The following is a 23,779-nucleotide window of genomic DNA, read 5'->3' on the forward strand; positions in this document are numbered from 1 at the left end:
GGATATGTTGGGGACTTTCAGGTTTATACTGGAAGGACTGACAAGAATCCAGAAATGAATCTTGGACAAAGGGTTGTTCTTGATTTCATGGAACCTTTGCTTCATCTTGGAGATCATGTCTATACCAACAGTTTTTTACATCTCCAGACCTATTTCTTCAGCTTCGACAAAAAGGTATGTATGGCTGTGGAACAGTTCAATCAAATCGAAAGGGTCTTCCATCTTGATTACACAAAGTAAAGCTGAAACAGCAGGGTCAAAGCATAATTAAACAGAAAGGAGACATGAGAGTTAAGAGTTTGGCGTGACAAGAAGAATATCACTATCCTGTGTACCAACTGTGACGGTGAGGCCACATCTGTTAGCCGAAAGCAGAAAGATGGTTCCATCAAGGATATTCCATGTCCACTCCCAGTCAAACTGTACAACATGTACATGAATGGAGTACACCATGTGGATGAAATGTGAGCAACTTACAGTACCGGTAGAAAGTCCCTGAAATGGTGGAAGTATCTGTTTTTTTTCTTTTTCGACATTTCAATAATAAATTCATATTTGCTGACGAAAGAATCATGGAACCATAATATCGTCACCAAAAACAGGGAAAGAGCAAGAACCCAGTTGGACTTTAGAATGAATCTTGCACCTCAACTACTTTGCTGTAAATAAAAGGAAAAGAAAAGTAGAAGTTCAAACCCCCCCCCCACTTCAGCATTGTCAACACTGGCCAGTGTTCATGCCAAAGAAAAAAACCTGCAAAATGTGTTCACTGAACAAAGTTCGATCTGAACCAACAAATGGATGTGAACAATGCCAAATAAATTTATGTGCAAAATGTTTCAAACCATATTAAAGATGAAATTTTCCTGGTTTACTTCAATGAAATTAAGGGCTGATGACATGATATTTCCAAAAATGTTGCACATAATTTTGTAAATAGTGCATAAATAAGTTGTGAAAGACTTGGACAAATAGGAAAAAAATAGGAAACAAAATACATCACTGTGTAGACAAGTTCGCTGGGAGGAATTGGTGAAAATTTTTTTGATTTATATTTGATATAAGAAGAGAAATTGAGGTAAGAGTGAATGCTTGCGCATGATGTTCGCAAAATTTTCCAAACAGGTAAACTTTTGGGCACAAGCAGCTAGACACAGCTTAGTGCTGCTGGGGCATAGCAGCAGTGATACTGATAAGTGCTGGGGCTGAATAGCAAATGGTTTAATGAAACACGGACTTCTACCACAGATTGCGATATGATTATTGAAAGAAAAAAAACAAGAATTTGCTAAAAAATTTGGTGTGGAGAACTTCACTGCCACAAGCGGTTGGTTCAGTCACTTCAAAGTTTGTCACAAGTCAGCAGACACATCACAGCTTGATAGCTGGAAAGCCATGCAGTCTAAGATATATACAATGCAGATGAAACAACTTTGTCCTTTAAGTCCACTTGAAACAAGTCTTAATGACATCAGAGGTCAACCATGCACTGGTGGGAAACAGCCAAAAGACTGCATCTCAGTTCGTTTCACATTAAACATAACCAGCAATGACAAATTTCTGTTTCTTGTTACTGACAAAACTAAGAAGACTTGCTGTTTCAAGAATGTACACCATCCACCTGTGGGTTACCATGCAAACACAAAGGCTTGGATAGCATATAGTTTTATGGAGTGGATAAGGAAACTCAACAGAAAGATGAAAGTAGAATGAATGAAGAAAATTTGCCTTGCTTGTGGATAATTGTTCAGCGCGCCAAAAAGCTATCTCAAACACATCCAGATGATATTAATTTTAGTATACTCTTTCGACTCCCTTGCAGGAATCTCAAAGAAGGGAAATAAATTAATACTCCTCATATGGAAATTAAATAAATTTCAACTTGACAGTAGGAGGAAACAGTGTAAAGGTTGAACAGCATACAGGCAATACATGTTCTTGTTGATGTTGCTATGGGTTTAATGCCATTTTCAGCACATAACAGTATATACATGGCAGTCATTGTATTTGGTGGAGGGTGTACACTGGTAAAATCTGAGAAGAACCACTGACCTGCAAGAAGCTTCTGGCAAGCTTTCTCACACCCACTTAGGCCAAGCCTGAGCTGAGATGCTAGTCATTCGTAAAGGCAAGTGCCTTAGACCACTCTGCCAACCAGGATGCCAGCAATAAATGTAAACCATAAACCATGCAAAGATATAATTACCTCACAATGTACTCGTAGCCCCTCTGGTATGATCCCATCTCCATACTGGCTGCTGAAAGGGGTCCCATCTGCTCCCTCCTCACTGCTTCTAACTCCTTCAAGAATTCCTCTCCTTTCTAAAAATGATGACAAAAGTGCACAGAATGACAGCGCCATGGCAAAGAACTAGACAGAATACTGTATGTTCATACCACTGTCATATCCCTACTACTATCAGGTCAGTCCCTACCACTGTTATGGTGTAGCCAAAAAATAATCTTGTGTGAATTACAATAACAATTTTTTTAAAATTCTAATGTGCCAATACTTGTTCTGGATTGGAATTATACTCCAGTTTATATATATTTATCCATCACTTAACTTGTACTTAACAGTACCTAAACAAAATGGGGACAATGACATTCAAACTCATGGATCTGTTTTTAAACTGAAATTGTATCCCTGCCACCCTCCAAAAAAGCCCAGAATGGAATCAGTGGATCTATTATGTAAAGCCAAATCAAGAACAGACAGTGCCTGAGTTAGCCCTGCCCAGAGTACACAATTCAACTGCTGCAAGTTCACATAATTTTGTGCATAATGACAGCACAGAACTTATTTAGACATGATTGCACTCTGGAATATTTAGGACATCAACTCTGGACTATAAATGCTATATTTAGATTCAGAGACAGAAAGAGAGAGGGAGAGATAAAGAGTGAAACATCACTAGCTGTTGTCATTTATGACATCACAGTTCACTGGTTTGCCAGCACTATCCTTGTATTAAGGTAACCACCAAATCAATAATACAAGGCAACCATGCTACAATGTGGTCCACAACCGCAAACAATCTTATATCCAACTTCAGTACTGCCAGACTGATCACAAAATTCTGTCAACGTAAGGGGTTAAGCCAAATGTTAAATATATAGCAATAATTTTACAACTTGCCAACCATTAATACTGGCCGCCATGTACAGTCTATCGTGTGCTGAAAAACGGCATTAAACCCTACAACAACAACAACAACTTGCCAATTTATATAACAATCATTTCAAGATAATGGTAGACCATGCTCGATGAAAATAATCATTGACGTTTAAGATATGAGAACCTCATTATGATCTGTAACCTACATGATTTCTGAACTTTTAATTGAACTATTTTTATATGTTTGTTGCTTTGGGCTATCTTTGGAGTAGTGTCAGGGAATAAGGGTTATTTAAAACAAACAAAAGTCCCTGAGAGGGTCTGACTATCTAATGGCTGAAGAGAATTTTCAGAAATCCAAGACACAACCATTTATTAATTTTTAACAGCTAAGTGCTGAAACCATCATCTTATCATCCTGACAACAATACTTATATGATGGCCACCATGCTGGTCCTGTTGGATGCAAGAATGACACCATTCAAAAATGTGCAATTATGGCATTCATGCAGGTTTCTAAAAATAATTGCAGGAAAGAAATCAACAGAATGCATTATATTCTCAAAATGAATCATTACTTCTTGACTATATTACTACTATGTTCACAAATACCCCCCATTTTTCAAATAAGAGGGTGGGGGTGGGGAAATCTCCCACCCAATTTTTAGTTGTAGAATAGATCCTGCATATTTCATCTGGACCAAATGGACATCATAAGAAGTCTTTTCACAAAAACATGTAAATATTTATTCAGAAAGACTGGTGATAACAATATATTTCAGATGGCCATTATGGCGGTCATATTGGATGTAAATGACACCATTTCCATTGAGGATCTATACAATATCTTAAGTCTCTTGGTGAAAACCCCATAATCATTCATTCAGTGGCAATAGCATGATCATCAAGATGGCCACCACGGTTGCAATGTATGACTGATTCTCATCACATTCATTTATAACTAACACCATAATAAGTCTTCAGTTGAAAACCCATGTCGATACGACTACTTTTTGTTTAGGAAGACTAGTGATGGAAGCCATAATGGTTGTAAGAGTGGTACCATTTTCACTTAGAACCAACTAGATATTATAAATAGTCTATTACTGATGGAAGCCATAATGGTTGCAAGAGTGGTACCATTTTCAATTAGAACCAACTAGATATCATAAATAGTCTATTACTGATGGAAGCCATAATGGTTGTAAGAGTGGTAACATTTTCACTTAGAAAAACCAACAAGATATCATAATGGCTATAAGAGTGGTACCATTTTCACTTAGAACCAACTTGATATCATAAAAAGTATATTACTGATGGAAGCCATAATGGTTGTAAGAGTGGTACCAATTTCACTTAGAAACAACTAGATATCATAATGGCTATAAGAGTGGTACCATTTTCACTTAGAACCAACTAGATATCATAAGAAGTCTGTTACTGATGGAAGCCATAATGGTTGTAAGAGTGGTACCATTTTCACTAAGAATCAACTAGATATCATAATGGTTGTAAGAATGGTACCATTTTCAATTAGATGTCATAAGAAGTCTATTACTGATGGAAGCCATAATGGTTGTAAGAGTGGTACCAATTTCACTTAGAACCAACTAGATATCCTAATGGTTGTAAGAGTGGTACCATTTTCAATTAGATATCATAAGAAGTCTATTACTGATGGAAGCCAAAATGGTTGTAAGAGTGGTAACAATTTCACTTTTGATATGACCATCCATTCCCAAGTAGTAACAACAAGGTTTTCAAGATGGTCACTTCTGTGGCCATATTGCATGTCCAAGCCACCCTATTTTCATGACAGACCTTGGAATGAATGTGTGTGCAAAGCTTCATGCTAATCCAACATATAGTTTAGGAGTATTGATATCAAATCTGTGCTAATAGACAGACAACTGACAAGTCAGACAGATGACAGAAAGATAATGGTCATCCTATAAGCTATTCCGATTCATGAGCAGTAGCAGAAAAAACTCTGAGCCATGATACAACCATGTTATCTCCAAATTCATGCTACAGTGAGATTCCCTGATCCCCCTTCCCTCAAGTAGGATCTAACATAGCATGCACACCTCTAATCTTCTACAAAGTCAGAAAATTTGTTATACAGTACATAATCAATTGTCTAAATTTTTCACTTATCCAGCTAAATGAAAAGTCCCCAGGAGCTATGGTTTGTTGCTATATAAAAGTAAGCAAACAGAGTCTTAGTAATCAAAATTTGATTGAAAGACAAATAATCTGCTGGAAATAAACTGTTCTAGAAATGTACATACACAAAATTTTGTGAAAATGTTCACAGATATTCTAATACATAAATGCTACAACAAAACCTTGGATAAATCTAAATCTCCCTGCATATTTTTATTATGTGCCCCCTCCCCCTTTATAATATTTTTACTTTTTCTTTCGCTAGAAGAAGGACCTTGCCCAGACCAATGGCCCAATTCCTGCTGTCCCGCTCCTGTAAAACAAAATCAGAAAAACATCAATTAATCAACAGACATTGCAAATATAATGTCTGTAAGGACAAATTTGCATTATTTGCAAAACATCGTTTCAGCACTCTTTTTTATGATCACAGAAAATTGTGCTAAACCTTGTGAAGAAATTATTGAAATTTTTAAACTTTAAGATGACTATCATTACTACTGAACAAAATATGGAGGTATTCTTGATGCATCTACAACCATGCTTGATCCACAGCCTGCCAACCCTATTCAGACCTAATCAATAAGGCAGTCATTATTCTTCTACAAGTTAGACCAATTAAATAGTATGTACTTCCACTGTAGATGTAGAAAGTGTGTTTGAAAGGTTCATAAAATAAAGTTATACAGTGCTGCAGAGACAATGTTTTGTTCAACTATTAAAAATACCACAAAGTAAACTTTAGCCTGAAAGGTGGACTAGAGACCTCACTTACCTCTAAAACAGCCTGAAAGGCAGACTGGAGACCTCACTTACCTCTAAAACAGCATGAAAGGCAGACTGGAGACCTCACTTACCTCTAAAACAGCATGAAAGGCAGACTGGAGACCTCAATTACCTCTAAAACAATCTAAAAGGCAGACTGGAGACCTCTATATCACTTTACCTCTAAAATAGCCTGAAAGGCAGACTGGAGAACTCCATATCACTTACCTCTAAAACAGCCAGAAAGGCAGACTGGAGACCTCCATATCACTTAGAGGCAGACCGGAGACCTCCATATCACTTACCTCTAAAACTATTAAAAATGATGATTTATGTAATATCTGAAAAAAAACTGAAGGTCATGCAATCAAAGGTTAGCATGATACTTTAGTTATGTCAGGATATATCCTCAATTGCAGCAGAGTCTGTGACTCAAATGAATGTGACATCACTAGAGAAACCCAGATCATACAATAGATTGATTTGGCCACAATAATTTTTTATGTTCATTGTTTTTCAGTTGATAATTTAAGGTTTGTTTCAGTAAATACTATGGTGAAATCATAATAGTTGATAGGTCTGATTTCAATGTCCAAGTATTATGTCTGACTGGACATGTGACCGTAAGTTTTTGCACCTACAGGGCCACAAAATATACAAGATTAAAGAATAAATCTTAGAATTGTGAGACTGTTTGGTCTACAGGTTATGTTCACTCACATGTCTAATGTAGGTCTCCAACTTGTCCCAGCTTCCTAGTTTCCAGGCAGCTTCCACTCTGTATGCATTCAGCTGTGATACCCATCCAGGTCTGACCAAAAAGAGAAAGTTGATACTGTACTGACTGACAGAGCCAATTATACAACCAGGTAAAAATAATTTTTGTAGTCTTTATGTTTTTTCTGTTTGAATTAGATATATTAAATATAAGAATACAAACAAGACCTGATATTACAAACATAAAGGCATGGTTGTTGTTGTTGCAGTAGGGTTTAACGCCATTTTCAGCACATGATAGGCTATACATGGTGGCCAGTATTAAAGGTAGAGGAAGAACCCCAGAAAGAACCACCGACCCACGAGAAGCTACTGGCAAGCTTTCTCACATACCCACATTAGCCAAATCCAAGACTCAAACCCACAACGACAGATGTGAGATGGCAGTGATCCATAACGGAGAGCGCTTTGGACCACTCAGCCACTCAGGGCCCCTCATAAAGGAATGGACATACATATATGTGACAGGTCATGGATTTCAAACCAGCAGATTTACAAATTCTGATCAGTAAATTGACTTCTAAACCAGTAGAATTTATTTTTTCTCTGCATAAATTTTAAGTTTCTCAAGAGGACTGAAAACAAAACAGTACATTTGTTTGCCATAATATGGATTGTATTGAATTTGGACGAGTTGTTTATAGTTCAATGCAATAAATTTTGTAATAACATCAATAGCACTTTTAACTGTCTGGTGATCACTGATGACATCCACTGTGATTATTAAGCTTCACACTTAACAGGCTGTCGATAGTTTTCTGGTCCATATTTCCCTGTGAATCACTTTTTATTTTGCAAAGAATGAAGAAGGTCTTCTCTGTATCAGGATTTGAATGTAGTAATGACTGGACTCCGCCTGCAAGGAACTTCATATTTCCTGTTGCTGGGTTTGCAAGTTGCTGAATGCTTATCCTCCACATTATGTTCACTCCACTGAGGAAGTTCCCAATTTTGAATTGAGTCTTGTCCTCTAGGGTTTCTTTCTCCTCATGGCTCAGATCCAAACTCCGCTGGCAGGTTTCACCACTGTAAATTTAAAGTAAAAACTTGTATTAGACTTGAAATAAACTATGAAAAATACATTGTGTATTTATGCTTTTATAAGTAATTTATCCTAAAATTAATTATCTAGTAATAAATTGTTAACTGACATATTTTATCCAGGAATTTAATTTAATTTATGTGACATTTATAAAATACAAAAGATGCATACCTTTCAACACAATTCAAACTATTTGCCTGAACATGCCTAAATTCTGCTATTCAAGCATTCTTAAACTTGTGCTATTTCTTAGCCAGTGGTTTCTTGGTATTGGGTGAAAGGAAAAAAATTGACATTTTGCCATGAATTAGGAAAATGTTCTAGAGCTGTCCTTAAATATTCCTCTTAAAACATCTAGAATGCAAAATCAATTAACCATAATAAAATATAAAATATAATAAAATATAAAAATACTTACTTTAGGGTTTCTGCCAAAATCATTTATTATTGTCGGTTTTAATCTTGACTCCCTCAGCCAAAGGTCTGCCAGTTTTCGTCAAAGTATCAGAAGACAACGTTACCACCTTTTACTCCTTTACTACTTGTAACACCTCTTGCATTTGGCCTTAAACTATCAAAATTCCAATAATAAGGTAATCAATTAACATCTCAAACAACATCATCATACTAGTCAATGCACGGGTGGAACATTTCTAGTGGACTAGTTCTGACTGGTTTCTCCAATATGTTGATAGATTGTATAAAAATACCATGCTTGGAGTGGGCTGTTTAAGTATTTTATTTTTGAATTACTTTAATTTTCAAAAGCAGTAGATTTCAACTATAAAATGGCATGTGTGATAGATGGTCTTTAAAATGATATTTTTGACCTACCACCGGTAAAATCACATGAATGGAAATACCTGAGGAGAAATGACTCGATACATACAAAATGATGGAAATATGCAAAGACAAATGATGCTTGATGTTACACACAAAAAACATGTAAATCATCAGATTGTAAACAGGTGATTTTTGCAAACTGCCTTTAGATGTAAAATGATTAAAAGATATTTTGATTTCTACAGTGCTCATCTTTTGTTAAAGATTTGCTACTTTTATCTCAAAATCAATCAGTTAATATTGAACAAAACCTACTTCTTTTTAATAAAAAGCTTCACAAAAGAAGCGACTCCAATTCATGCAGTTCTGGAAATGTTATTTAGCAAAAAAATTAAATGAAATGTATGGAATGGCAAAGTTTAAAGTTAATCTGGTTTCATAATGACCTAAAACTCTGCAAAAACCAGTAGAAATTAAACTTAACTTTGGTCTCCTGAATACAAAGTCTCAAGCCAAATTTAGTTTCAATCTGTTAAGTCATTGAAAAAATGTAATTTAGTAGACATTGAAAAGTGAACTTATGTCAAACTGGGGCTGGAAAAAGGTAAAAATCAAACTTGACCAAAGTTTTTAAGTGAAACGACGGACCAAATTTTATTCCCAAGTCATGAAGGCCTTCAAAGTTACTTCAAAAATTACTGAGCAGAAATGAAATAGAATGACAAAGTTATAAATCAAACTGGGGCCAAAAGTCTGTGCAGTTCTGCTGGAAAATGATGCAAGTAACCATGGCATTATCAAAGTTTACAAACATGACAATTTGTGACAACTGTAATCTGACTTGGAGGGTTAGAGTGATTGGTAGACAAATGAACTATGTATTCAAGTTAGAGATATTTACAAGCACAGTGAAACAAAGAATTCCAAAGATCCCCCCGACAAATAACAGAATAAAGCATAATTACAAATCTCAAGATCGTCTCAGTAAGGCAGCTGATTTTTTTCAGTTTTCTGTAAGGTGTAACAAAATATCACGTACTGCTATTGTCAAGTTGGAAAATGTGTATTTAAGAAGTTCAGTATTCCAAACTGACGCTTCGATGTGTAAGCATTATGTTCATCTGAAAAGTTTGTAAAATGCACACAGACTTTATTAACCTTTAGTACAGTTGCATAAACTTCAGTTCCAAGCCCTATGCAGCTCAATGGTTTGTTGGTATCTCTCAACTTGATGTAATTCTTGGAATTTATTTCTTCATTTCACATGACAGCAATCATATCTCCCACCACGTGACATACTCAAATTGGCATGTGATGTCCAATAAACATAATTGTGTCCCATCCTGCTTTTATTCAGAAGAATTTGAATATTCCTTTATATTCTTCTGTACTAATTATTAAAACTTTTTAAGAGGCTTGTTTGCTTTTTCCTTTGTCTTTAACATGTATTGGAAGCTGGACAGTTTTTAAAAAAGTCTATAATGAACAATTTGATCATAATGATGCTTCCCATGGAAAAATATGTGCAGTTTAAAGCATCTGAGGTACAACTATAAGCTGGTCTGGCTCTCTGACCAAGTCCACTGATGTTAATGTGACACCTGAATACAAATCAAATACAGACAAGCCAATTATCCAGATTTTACTGCAACAGTCATTCTCCATAGTTTTTCCTTTTATTCCATAAGTTCATATTTTAAGTGTCATTTTCATAAATCTTATGGCAAAATCGTAGGGTTGGCAGGTCTGCATATCTACAGTGAATTTAGATATTGTTTTAAATGTGATTCAATTAAAATGAAGCCTATGCTCCACTTATAGTCAGCTTCATTCGGAATTATTGCAGAAATTCAATTTCATGCATTTTGATACCGCTTGTGACATTATGATTTTGAAGAGAAAAAAACTATTACAGGATTTTGACTTGGAATACACACATATTAATGAAGTTTACATCTGATGCATTTCATCTCTGTAACAACACTACTGTACAATTAAATGATTACTTGACTTAAAATTACTTTCAGACACATTCATGGGATATACATGTTTAATTTCTTGAAACAATTGTGAAGCATCATCAATAAAACTGATGAATACACAGCTCCCCTGTTGACATAGCACTCAACATTATAATGTGATTCCAGATGCAGGGATCACTAATTCATTTTCCGCAGACATAAATGTTAAAGTTTGAGAAAATAAAAGTTTTGTGCACTAGATAACTCTGTTAACAACACATGTGCTTCTAGACTGATATAAGTGCAAAGTTTCTGAATAATCAAAGTTATGTTTTGTTGCTTTTTCTTGAGATAAATGTCATAAAGTGGGGTAAAAATAAAAGCTACCTTACTCCTCATTTTCCTACCAGTGTTTGACACAAGATAATTGACCTTGTCGGGAAAAAAGTCTAAATCATGCATATACATGCATAAATTGAATTAATGTAGAAGTTTAAAGCACTGATAAACGTTTTTAAAACTAGATAGAAACATTCCATGCTGATACTGCAGCCAATGACCCAGGCTTCAAGTATTAGGTATGGTATCCAATGTTCCCACACTCTTAGCCTTGAGTCCTGCTCAATTATTAATTAGTGGGGTAAATCTTTCATGATGTAAAAGGCAACAAATTTTTTTTTTAAATATACTGTATTTACTGTATATGTTGGGAAATGATAAAAAAAAATTAAAAATTGCTGTCCCAGAACTTATGGTGAAACCTTTTTTCACCTAGGTCATACGTCCCAAGACTTAAGAAACGAAATAAATTTGTACTGCATTTGTGCTCCCCCCACTGCATGTTGCAATAGAATAGATAAATAAAATGCTTATTTGATAAATAAAAAGAAACTAACCTAATATTGTTATCATTTATTCCTTTTTTTTCAACATGAGCACTGAAGAATAAATTATATCCATGAAATCCATATATGCAGCATAGGCTTTGATACTGTAGCATGTATCGCTTATGTCTGATAACACATGCCACGTTATTCATTGACATGAACATTGATAAACAGATTGTCTGTGATTGTGCTCAAAGGTTTGAACACATTATCTGACTGAAAACTGGATCCAGCAAGATCACTAACAAGAGGGAAATAATCAACCGATATCTTGAAGACAACTGTCATTCAAGCATCACATGGTGTTAGGTGCAAAATAATCAAGACTGAATTATATCCAGGTCTACTGTATAACAGTATCTCGCAAATAAAAATGATCATTTGAAAAAACATTTACTTGAGTATACGTGATATCTTTTCGCCAGCACAGGTTACAAAAGTATCATTACTATGTACCCGCAGACATCAATGCTCCTTTGTATTAACTGTAACTACAGATGCCAAGCACATAGATGTCTGGGTGGTGAAAATAAACACAACTGGCCATGAGCAGTAAACTCCTTCTTGGAATCTACCGACAGGACATCAAAGACAAAGGTTATTTTTATTACGAAGCAAGCTTACTTTGCTTACTTTTTTAGTTGTTGTAAAGGATATCAATACAAAGGTTATTTTATTGCAAAGCAAGCCAATATTGGAAGCTGACTATGGATTCTTTTAAGTGAGCAAAAAAAAATTTTGAATATACAAAGATGGCTGAAATATGGAAGCAAACTTTAGTTCCTTTTCACCAGTATTCACAGGAATTTTGAAAATAAATTGATAAAATGGAACAAATTTTAAACTGACAAAATATAGTGCTTCATGCACAGATGTCAATGACCCAGCATTACCCATAATATTTGGAGAAAATCGTGTGATGAATTTGTGAAGGCAGTAAAGAAGCAAATGATTTCACAAACGAGAGGGAAATCATCAACTGGCATATTGAAGACAACTGCCATTCACGCATGACACTGTGTTAGGTGCAAAATAACCAAGACTGAATTATGTTCAGGTCTACTGATTGACAGTATCATGCAAATAAAAATCATTATTTGAAAACAAAAGTATCATTACTATTTACCCGCAGACATCAATGCTCCTTTGTATTAATTATAACTACTGAGCACAGAGATGCCCGGGTGGTGAATAAACACAACTGGCAGCAAGCAGTAAACCCCTTCTTTGAACTTACCAACAGGACATCAAAGAGAAGGTTTTTTTTTTATTACAAAGCAAGCTCACCTCGGAAGCCAACTTTGGACACTTGGAAGCCTTTTTCTTTTTTTTAAAGGGTATCAATACAAAGGTTATTTTATTGCAAAGCAAGTTGACCTCAGAAGACACCCGAGATATGGAAGCTAACTTTGGTTTCTTTTCACCTGTATTCAAGGAAATTTTGAAAATAAATTGAAACAATGGAACAGTTTTTAAAGTAAAAAAATATACTGCTTCGTGCATGGACATCGATGACCCAAGGTCACCCAGAAGACTTAGAGAAAATAAAATCATGTGATGAATTCGTGAAGACTAAAAGAAAAGCAGATGATTTTGCTGACAATAACATGGATGAAACTCTAGTGTACTTTGATCTCATTCCTGGATGGACTGACGATAAGATGGGGGTCAAAAGTGTAAGAATTAGCAAGACTGGTGTAGATTTGAAAAAATTTGACTTTAGTCCTTGCAGTTTCTACTTCAGGTGATGTAATACCTCTAACAATTTTTCATAGTATGAGAATGCTAAAAAAATATTTGTGTGCTGAAAGAATGAATCGTATGTGTGCAGGAGAAGGGTTGTGTTGATGAGATGCTGCTGCAGTGGATTAAAGAGTTTTATCTCAAGTACACAGTTTTCTATTTTTTGAAATAAAAGTTCAGTTGGAGTACATTTTCCGACTTGTAATTTTTGAATGATTAAAATGGTGTCCCACAACTTATGACTAAAAAACCCCAATGTGTCCCAGGACATACAGCGCACACAAAATAATAAATAATAGCCTCTTGTTGCATAATGCACTGTGTATGACCAATAAAATTACTGGATCTAATACTCAGTTCTTTTCTTGTAATACTATTTCCCAATGAGAAAATGCATGGCCAAAAGAAAGTTCAATGTAGTACATGAAAAGTGCACAGACTATATTGTGTTAAGATTTAATTAATTTTTGACTGTGTTACTGCAAAGCAAAAGGGATTATATTTGAGTACCATGACATAATGGTCCAAAAAGTGGAGAAAACTGGAGAAGGTGGAGGAAATCAAGAACCATGGCCGGATAAAAAAAAGTTCAGAGCAAACTATTTTATGTGCATTTGATGACTCACTTTTCAGCAATAACTCCAGTGGCATGTAGGAGTGATTTACTCTGCTGTCCAAGGTCCATCAGACTCCGCAACAAGCCCTGATGGTAGCTGAGATTGTCCGAGTCAGACTGAATGGCCTGCTCATAGCATGCCTGAACCTCCTGTTGCTGACCTAAGAACATAAACAATACTTTGCAATGGAAATCTACAAGGTCATCAGGCAGGTAGGTGAGTGTGTTGGTAGGTTGTTAGGTAGGTATGGTGGTATGGTAGTAGTGATATGCTGATTATACTGACCTTATTCAATCCTGCAAGGCATGTAGGGGTTTCATTGTTTAAACTCGCTATCTATAAAAACATGACTGGAGTGAGAGAAAAAGAAAATGCAAGACAGATAGATATGAGCTTACCAAGGCTTTCATGAGTAAGTATTTGCTCCATAAGAGTTGGTTGTGACTGTCTGATTGCGGCAACACCTAACACTCCATCTGGTTCATCCATGGCCACGTAAAGTCTCTAAAAACAAGGAATGAAATCTTGCCATAAAAATTTCTTACTGTTGAAAAAATAGGTGTTCTACAGAACACAGTCTCACCTATAATCCCTGCGTTAAATTCATAGAACTTGAACCTATATCTTTACCACAGAATTTTATCACTGACAATAATTATATTACCTCTACCATTGTCACCATTACTGACAATAACAATTTTACTGCCATTATCATTGTCACTGTTACTGACAATGACAACTGTATTACCCATACCAATGTTGCTGTCAAAGACAATGACAATTGTCATTACCGATACCAATGTCAATGACAATGACAATTCTATAGATATTACCATTGTCACTCTTACTGACAATGTCACTTCTTATTACCCATACCAATGTTGCTGTCAATGACAATGACAATTGTCATTACCGATACCAATGTCAATGACAATGACAATTCTATAGATATTACCATTGTCACTCTTACTGACAATGTCACTTCTTATTACCCATACCAATGCTGCTGTCAATGACAATGACAATTTTTTTTAGCAATGTCGCTGTTACTAACAATGACACTTCTTATTACCCATACCAATGTTGCTGTCAATGACAATGACAATTGTTATTACCGATACCAATGTCAATGACAATGACAATTCTATAGATATTACCAATGTCACTGTTACTAACAATGACACTTCTTATTACCCATACCAATGTTGCTGTCAATGACAATGACAATATTTTTTAGATATTACCATTGTCACTGTTACTAACAATGACACTTCTTATTACCCATACCAATGTTGCTGTCAATGACAATGACAATATTTTTTAGATATTACCATTGTCACTGTTACTAACAATGACACTTCTTATTACCCATACCAATGTTGCTGTCAATGACAATGACAATATTTTTTAGATATTACCATTGTCACTGTTACTAACAATGACACTTCTTATTACCCATACCAATGTTGCTGTTAATGAAAATTCTATAGATACTACCATTGTCAGTTTCTGACAGTGACACTTATTACCCATACCAATGTTGCTGTTAATGACAATGACAATTGTTATTACCCATACCAATGTTGCTGTTAATGACAATGACAATTGTTATTACCCATACCAATGTTGTTGTTACTGACAATGATAATTCTATTGCCTCCACCATTGTCACTGCTACTGCTACTGACAATTCAATTGCTACAGTAAACCCTGTCTTGAGCAATCACTGCTATGAGCAACCACCTGTCATTTTAATTCTATTGCCTCCACCATTGTCACTCTACTGCCAATGACAATTCTATTGCTACAGTAAACCCTGTCTTGAGCAATCACTGCTATGAGCAACCACCTGTCATTTTAATTCAATTGCCTCCACCACTGTCACTGCTACTGACAATGACAATTATATTGCTACAGTAAAACCTGTCTTGAGCAACCACTGCTATGAGCAACCACCTGTCATTTTAATTCTATCAGACCTGCCAACCCTAACGAGACCATCTCAGTAAGGCATCTGATTTTTTTCTGTAAGACTGACCAGTTTTCAGTAAGGTGTAACAAAATATCAAAAACTGCTACTGTAAAGCTGGAAAACATAGTTAAAAGTTCTATGCATCGACGATAAACATTATGTTCAACTGAAAAGTTTGTAAAGTATACATAGACTTTATTTACCACTAGTACAGTTGCAAAAACTCTAGTTCCAAACCCTATGCAGCTCAATGGCTTGGTGCCATCTCTCAACTTGACATAATTCTTGGAAATTCTTTTCCATTTCACATGACGACAGCAATCATATCTCCCGCCACGAGACATACTCAAATTGACATGTGATGTCCAATAAACATAATTGTACAATAGTATATGCAGATTGTTCCAGCACTATATATGATTGTATCACAAGAACTGAGATATACACCACTGACCTTTACTTTATTCTTTGTAACCAATGCTTGCTTGAAAAGTAAAGACTCTTCTTATCAAAAACAAACAAATAATGAAAAGAATAAAAAAAAACAGTAAAAAAGGAGTCTGGCTACTGGTTTGTAAATCTGGCAGGTCAAACTTTTATTGCTATTAGTAACAAAGACTGTAAACCTGGCTAAAGTACATGTTATGAAATGCCATTGTAGTTCAAGGTCACATATACAGTTGTCTTTGGAGTTAATCCTAGAGATGAATGAGGCCTTTGTCTAATAAACCAGCAAGTGAGAATCATTTCCTGAATTTGAATGATATTGTTAAAGGATTGTGTTGTTTTAATGCATTTTTTATGTTACAGTGATAACATCCCAGACATAAAGCAGTCATCTGTTCAGGTTGGTGTAGCTGGTTAGCTGGTTACACCCTTTGTTTGTAGAGGTAATACCTTTATGTCATCTGGGAATTGAGACACTGATTTTTGTCTTTGAATCAGTTATTTTGTTTCTGCATGAGTTAATTACGAACAACAAGCACCTTAGTAACAAGGGCAAGCCTCCAACTAAAAAGTCAAATTCTAACACTAGAGGAAAGAATTTATGTAACTGAAAGAAGTGAAAAAGAGGAAACCACACACAAAATAGCAGTTTAATCATAAGTAAAACAAATGCAGCATGTTATAAAGGACAAGGAGTAAATCAGAAATGATTTCATGTCCTAATACATGCACTGGTGATCTTCAAATATAAATATGATTCATGTCTTTGAAAGACATATATCTTTGGTGCTATATAGTTTATTTTTTGATGAATGTATGCAATATTGTAATAAGAACTATGAATAAAGAATAGAATATATGGTTATTTTTCCTTCTTAAAAAGTGCTGAAATTTGACTTTGCAAACAGGTCTTTATTTACAAACCTGTTATGAATGGGCACTTGTCTTGAGAAAGGACCACTCCGGTGACCTAGCGGTTAAACGAATGCCTTGGAATGCGGGAGGTCATGGGTTCAAGCCCTAGCCGAGTCATACCAAAGACATAAAAATGATACTAACAGCTGCCTTGCTAGGTGCTCAGCATTAAGAGGTTAGTGTTAGGACTGGTCAGCCTGGTGTTAGGATAATTTGACTGGGTGGTACCCCGTACAGAAATTTCTCATGGATTCCGTATGGAATACTTATGGAATCCATATGGAATAGATATGGACTGAAAAACTTATGGAATCAGACACATTATTCCATATCAATTCCATAAGTACTTCACAGCAAGTGAAAATTCCATATGGAATAAAGTTGAAACTTTAATCTATAAGCACTTTTTTCCATATGGAAAGTGGGCTCATGCATTATAGCATCATGGAAAATACTCTCTGAAGAATTAATAACCTAAACTATCTGATTAAAATATAAATATTGGTGGGAGTTTGAGTACATGTATGTGTCAGTGTAGCTGTGGAAGGATGAATATATACTCATATAAATTTGAAGAAACACATGTATGTCAGTTTTCTTTAATTTATTTCCACAGATGTTTAAAAACAAAGACATGACCAAAAAGGTAGGGAAAATGTAAACATGATCAGAAAATTAATATTAAAATACAACCATAGATGAATCTTTGGTGCAAGGTGGATTTTGGGCTTGATCTAATGTTTATTCTGAAAAGTAATTTTGTTGGCTTCCTATTAAAATATGCTCTACAAAAATCATACACTAGTGAAAATGCGACTTAAATTTCAGCAAAATCAATGAACATTTCTTGACATTCACTTAAATGTCCTTTTTCACTAAAATTATGGTATTTTAGGAGATTTTACCAAAATTTAAGAAAATATCAATGAAATTTTGTGATTGAAATTTCACTGACTCTGCCAATATTTCTGAAAATATCAGTGGGAATTTGTGATTGAAATTTCACTGAGAGTTTGTCAAAAATTCTAAAAATATAGTGATATTTTGTGATTGTAATATCACTGACATTTTAGTAAAAACAATGTCAATAAGATATAATAAAATTTATTTTTTGTTTCTTGTACAGTTTGAATGATTTTCAGCAGCATTTATATTCCCTGTTTCTGATAGCTGTAATTGTATTGTTTATTTGGGAACAATAACTTCTTTCCACATATTTCTGTATTATATTTGTTTATCAAATTTTGTTATTGTTGTTGTTGTATTTTTTTAAAATTAAACTTGATTTAACTGCCCTCAAACAAGTTTTCTCGTTTTCTGTTTTGAATCAGAATTTCGCTTTTCTCCTGACCTGAGTCTGATTTTCCTCAATACGGACCCTTTTTTTAATATCATCTCCAAAACTTTTTCTTTTTAATAATGCTTTATCCGGTCCCATTCCGCAACGGGCTTTCTAATAAGTATTTGTTCTGTTTATTATTTAAAGGATGACCGTTGTAAAGAGCTTTCTGATTGGTCAAAATTTTGTACTTGTCCAATGAATTGTTGCATAACGGAAACTGACAGAAATGCTAAATATGGCGATTCAAGCAGGATACGAGTTTGAATAACCATTTGAAAAATGTGCGGCAAAGAGAATAGCTTTAATCAAAGTCGATGGGAGCGTAATTGGTCAGTATGAAAACTGAATGCCAGGACTAACATTTTGCTTTTCGTGCCATAAACAGCTCTACAGTAGTGGCTAACGTGCTAAATAGGACAAGGAATTGAACCAGGGTGTTTTCGAAGTTATATAACTCAAAACTGATTAACTTCCAGGATGAATTTAAGGAGGACAACGTATAGATCACTGGTGGCAATTCTTGCGAAATACACATGTCTATCAAAGATGGTCATATCTTTGCGGAATTTTCTTGGCCCACATCACAGTTCAATATCGTGAGGCATTATTGTGTATATTATCAAAATATTCTAGGTGTGTTGGAATTCAGTGTAAAATAAGAGTACTTATATCATGATAAACCTTTGTCACGGCTGCTTATGGAACAAGGACTAGTTCAAGAGACCACAGCAGCATCATAGTTTTAATATTAATCAAAAATCAAGTTGCAGTACAAGTGACACGGCATTCTTTTAGCATTTCTTTTCATGTCTTAAATGGAAGCTTTTCTGTAATTTTGCATTATTTTCACAGTTGAATTTTTCAATGCAGATTAATATTTTATGTATGTTTATGTGTTCACAGATGCCTGTGCATATATACCAGGCTTGATACTTTGATTTTTAAAATCACTTAATTATTTAGTGTCAAGACAGATTTTTCACATCATGTTGTATATACTATAAATATTGTACATAATAGATAGAAAACCTCAAGGTAGATTAGTTCTGTAATTAAGTTACCTTCTCTAAATAAAGTCATTATTATTATTATTTTTATTATTATTATTAACTCCCATATCTCTTGACTTGGATGTCATATAATTACAACATCTGTAAAAAAAAAAAAATCATGCAAACTTAATATCACCTTGGTTAATAAAGTCCTGTTTAAGTCATATTCATTATTAATCTGAAACCTTCTGAAATGTCTGAAAAACTTCTAAAACTTCAGTAAAATACTTTATAATGATCAAAATTGTAGTGAAATCTCACAAAAGTTTTAGTCAAATATTTGTGAAATCTCACCAGACCTTTCAGTGAAATGAAAAAGACTTGAGTGATGCCATCATGCATTAGGCTTTGTCTGCGAGGAAGAAAATGAGGACAAGAAAAACCTAAATCTTATTTGATAATGTCTGTCAAAATAAAATTTATGATCCATTTTAAAATTTATGGTGAATATTTATCATTGATTCCCAATAATGTCTAAGAATCAGTTTAATAGAAATCTGAAGCAGTTTTTTTATGGTTTAGACAGAAGGCACTTAAAAAACCCGTCTGAAATCTGCCTTAAGTATGCCTGGAAATTTTTGTACGGGATGAACTATTACCAAATTACATGTGAACTATTTACAAATTCCATATGGATCATTTACAAATTCCATATGGTATATCTGCCAAATCCATATGGACTATTCACAAATTCCATATGGAGTATTGCCAAATTCCATATGGAATTTTAATTTTATTCCATATGGACAACCTACAGATCTCATTGACAAATTAGCATATTCCATGAGATTTTCCATACGGAGTACATACGGAGTCCATAACATTTCCATATGGATACATTGAAATCCATAAGAGTGCTTTAACTATAGAATAGAAATGGCCATATGAATATTTCTGTAAAAGTACGTATGGATTCCATATCCATTCCATGTGGAAAATTTCGTATGGGACATCATGCTACATGTCAGCGGCATGATGCCCCAGTGCTAAACACCACTATAAACTGCCACACTGCAAACATAAAAGCAATACGAGTGAGAAAAAAATTAAAATCTATGTCACAAATCCAAATCACACATCTTGAGAAAGTTTTGGGGGGGCAGAAGGGGCAGTCTCTCAAGACAGGTTGTACTGTTCTACCAATTTCACTGTTACTGACCATGACAATTTTATTACTGATGTGACTGTTGCCATGACAATTTTATTACTGATGTGACTGTTACCATGACAATTTTATTACTGATGTGACTGTTACCACGACAATTTTATTACTGATGTGACTGTTACCATGACAGTTGTATTGCTGATGTGACTGTTGCAACTGCCATCAGAAAAGTGACATAGGTAAGTATAAATGAAGAGATGAGATGTGTCTTTATTTTATCAGGGTAAGTAAATGAGGAGATGAGATATTTGTATTATCAGGGTAAGTAAATTTAGAGATGAGATGTGTATCATTATTTTCAAGGTAAGTAAATGAATATTACATATAGTCACCTGCATGAAGTCTAAATGATCTTGAAGGTATTGTGCCTTTCCCACCACATACTGCTCAAAGTGCATGAGTGAGCGTGTGAAGGCCTGACATACATAGCATGCATCCGCCAGCACATCCTCTGGCACCTGTTTCAAAAACTTGTCCACCGCCATGTAACCTGGGTCACTCAAGTAAATGGGGCCAGCTCCTGTGAGGAAAGATGGGAAATACAGGATTATGGATAAGGTATACAAAACATCAGCACAGGCCTAGATAATATCCTTACTGCTTTTGCAGATCAGGATCTATTCTTTCATTATTCTCATCATTTCAAAAGAGCAGCATATATCCTGCAGATGTTGTGGTACATTATGTATAGCAAATCTGGCTCTTCACTGTATGTCATTGGATACTGATTACACACTGGTAAGTAAGATGCCAGGGATGCTTTTGTAATTTGATCTTAACAGAATAGGACAATCAGGTCCAAAGTGGAAGGGACCCAAAGTTGGAGTTGTAGGATCTACATAGGCCCCTGTGGGTGTCATAAAGCAATGTCCTGGTAGAGATTTAGGGCAATGCCCCTACCCAGCCATCAGAATACTGCACATGGCACATGATACTCCACCAATGAAAGGTTAGAAATAAAATTTTCTGCAGTATGCTTTAAACATCTGCCTTGTTCTTTTAGGAACAATGGGAAATATATGTACAAGTTTACTTGAAAATGATTAAGAACAAGTTCAGTTGCTATCCATTAGTTTAAAATACAAGTCTTTCATAGTCAAGTTTAAATGCATGGGATCTGACTTTACAAACCAATTTTCAATTTTTCAGAAGCATCATCACACAACTAGAAATGCATATACCAATTAGAAGGGATTTTTTTTGTAAGCAAAAACATGTCTAACTCCATCCCCATATGACAATTAATAACAATTAATGTCCTTAACTTCTACTTGCAAAAAGGAAAGGTAAAATCTAGCAATGTGAATCAAATGAAATTTTGTTAGGAGTGTTACATAGAAAGCCACCGATTTTTAAAGTCAAAGAATATTTTGTGTACAGGGAAGTTATTATGTAAAAAAGACATGGCTAATATCACTAGATTAAACATGACTTAATGTTAGTGTAGGTGTAACCTGAACAAATTCAAAAAGTTCATAAAATGAGAAAAACAACCAAACAATGGTCAGTCTCAGATTTGGTTTACCTCAATATCCATTTTACATAATCTTGTTTACAAGGTAAACGTTTTTAGAAGTGGAACACAAAACAAATATGCCTCCCTCCTGTTGAGTGGACATAGAGAAATTATACCTAAGACTTTTTAATACAATGCAGCCCAAAACCTACCAAAAATCATTCCCAGAACTGCCATCAATTTCTTCTGGCACAGGCAGTCTGATCCTGCTTTCATAAAACATCAGGGTATTGAGTAAAGTCCTGGCTAAATTTGTTCATGCATATCGCTTGTGAACTACAACAGGATAATTGCATTAAACCTGTTTTCATGCTTATTAGTTGCAAACTACAACAGGATAATTGCATTAAACCTGTTTTCATGCTTATTACTTGTGAACTACACTAGTATAATTGCATTAAACCTGTTTTCATGCTTCAAAATTTCAAACTACAATAGGATAATTGCTTTAAATTTATATTTCCATGTAACCATTTTACCTTTACTCTGTGCTGGTGTCTCTGCAGCCTTCATCTGAGCCCTTAACGTCTTCCACCTGGTAAGATAGTCAAGAACTGAGAAAACAATCTGGGCACTCATGCGGTGAAAATCTGAACCACTCCGCTGTTTGGCATCTGAACGTTTCACCTGATGAAGCACCTCATTGATCTCTGCAAGGATCTGATCACAGAAAGGGCAAATTAAAAGATCTCTGTAAGGATCTGATCACAGCAAGGGCAAATTAGAAGATCTCTGTAAGGATCTGATCACAGCAAGGGCAAATTAAAAGATCTCTGTAAGGATCTGATCACAGCAAGGGCAAATTAAAAGATCTCTAAGGATCTGATCACAGAAAGGACAAATTAAAAGATCTCTGCAAGGATCTGATCAAAGAAAGGGCAAATTAAAATATCTCTGTAAGGACCTGATCACAGCAAGGGCAAATAAAAAGATCTCTGTAAGGATCTGATAACAGAACAGACAAATTAAAAGATCTCTGCAAGGATCTGATCACAGCAAGGGCAAATTAAAAGACCTCTGTAAGAATCTGATCACAGCAAGGGCAAATTAAAAGATCTCTGTAAGGATCTTATCACAGAAAGGGCATAATAAAAGATCTATGCAAGGATCTGATCACAGAAAGGGAAAATTAAAAACTGGATTGAGAACGTTTATTTCAAATTCAAAATTAAATGAAGGTTTAGTAAGCATGTTGCAGAATTAATTTTCAGATCTACATATCATTCATCCCAAGCATGTAGGAAATCAAAATAGGGGTTTAGGAAATGTAAGCAAATGAAAAATACTTTAACCAAAACCACAATGCATATTTTCTATGTGACCCTGAGTTCAAACAAAAAGAAGCAAAGTGCATGGCACAGAATAATTTGTATAAGTTTCATAATTATTTATCCAATTTTTCATGTGACCTCGAGTTCAAGAAATATTTTGATGAAAATCCTATTCATACAGAAGTAGCATTGATTCATCGATTGAAGTTCCATTTTCACAACTACTGCTTTCACCACATG

General features: G+C 34.9%; 1 protein-coding gene across 4 annotated transcripts in view; it reads right to left on the reverse strand.

The window, feature by feature from the left end:
• LOC149802036 (serine/threonine-protein kinase atr-like) overlaps positions 1 to 23,779 on the reverse strand; it is a 305,327-nt gene that overhangs the window by 102,761 nt on the left and 178,787 nt on the right. For all 4 annotated transcript variants that reach the window (XM_089956441.1, XM_089956438.1, XM_089956439.1 and 1 more), the window contains 7 exons: positions 22,748 to 22,928; positions 21,085 to 21,272; positions 14,258 to 14,363; positions 13,869 to 14,019; positions 6,770 to 6,860; positions 5,535 to 5,597; positions 2,207 to 2,322 (listed from right to left, as the gene is read on the reverse strand). In XM_089956441.1, coding sequence (XP_089812567.1) covers positions 2,207 to 2,322; positions 5,535 to 5,597; positions 6,770 to 6,860; positions 13,869 to 14,019; positions 14,258 to 14,363; positions 21,085 to 21,272; positions 22,748 to 22,928 — 896 coding nt within the window. The remainder of the gene's footprint in view (positions 1 to 2,206; positions 2,323 to 5,534; positions 5,598 to 6,769; positions 6,861 to 13,868; positions 14,020 to 14,257; positions 14,364 to 21,084; positions 21,273 to 22,747; positions 22,929 to 23,779) is intronic.

The sequence above is a fragment of the Sinohyriopsis cumingii genome, chromosome 4 (genome assembly GCF_028554795.1).
Source record: "Sinohyriopsis cumingii isolate HCF-2022 chromosome 4, ASM2855479v2, whole genome shotgun sequence".
Taxonomy (NCBI): domain Eukaryota; kingdom Metazoa; phylum Mollusca; class Bivalvia; order Unionida; family Unionidae; genus Sinohyriopsis; species Sinohyriopsis cumingii.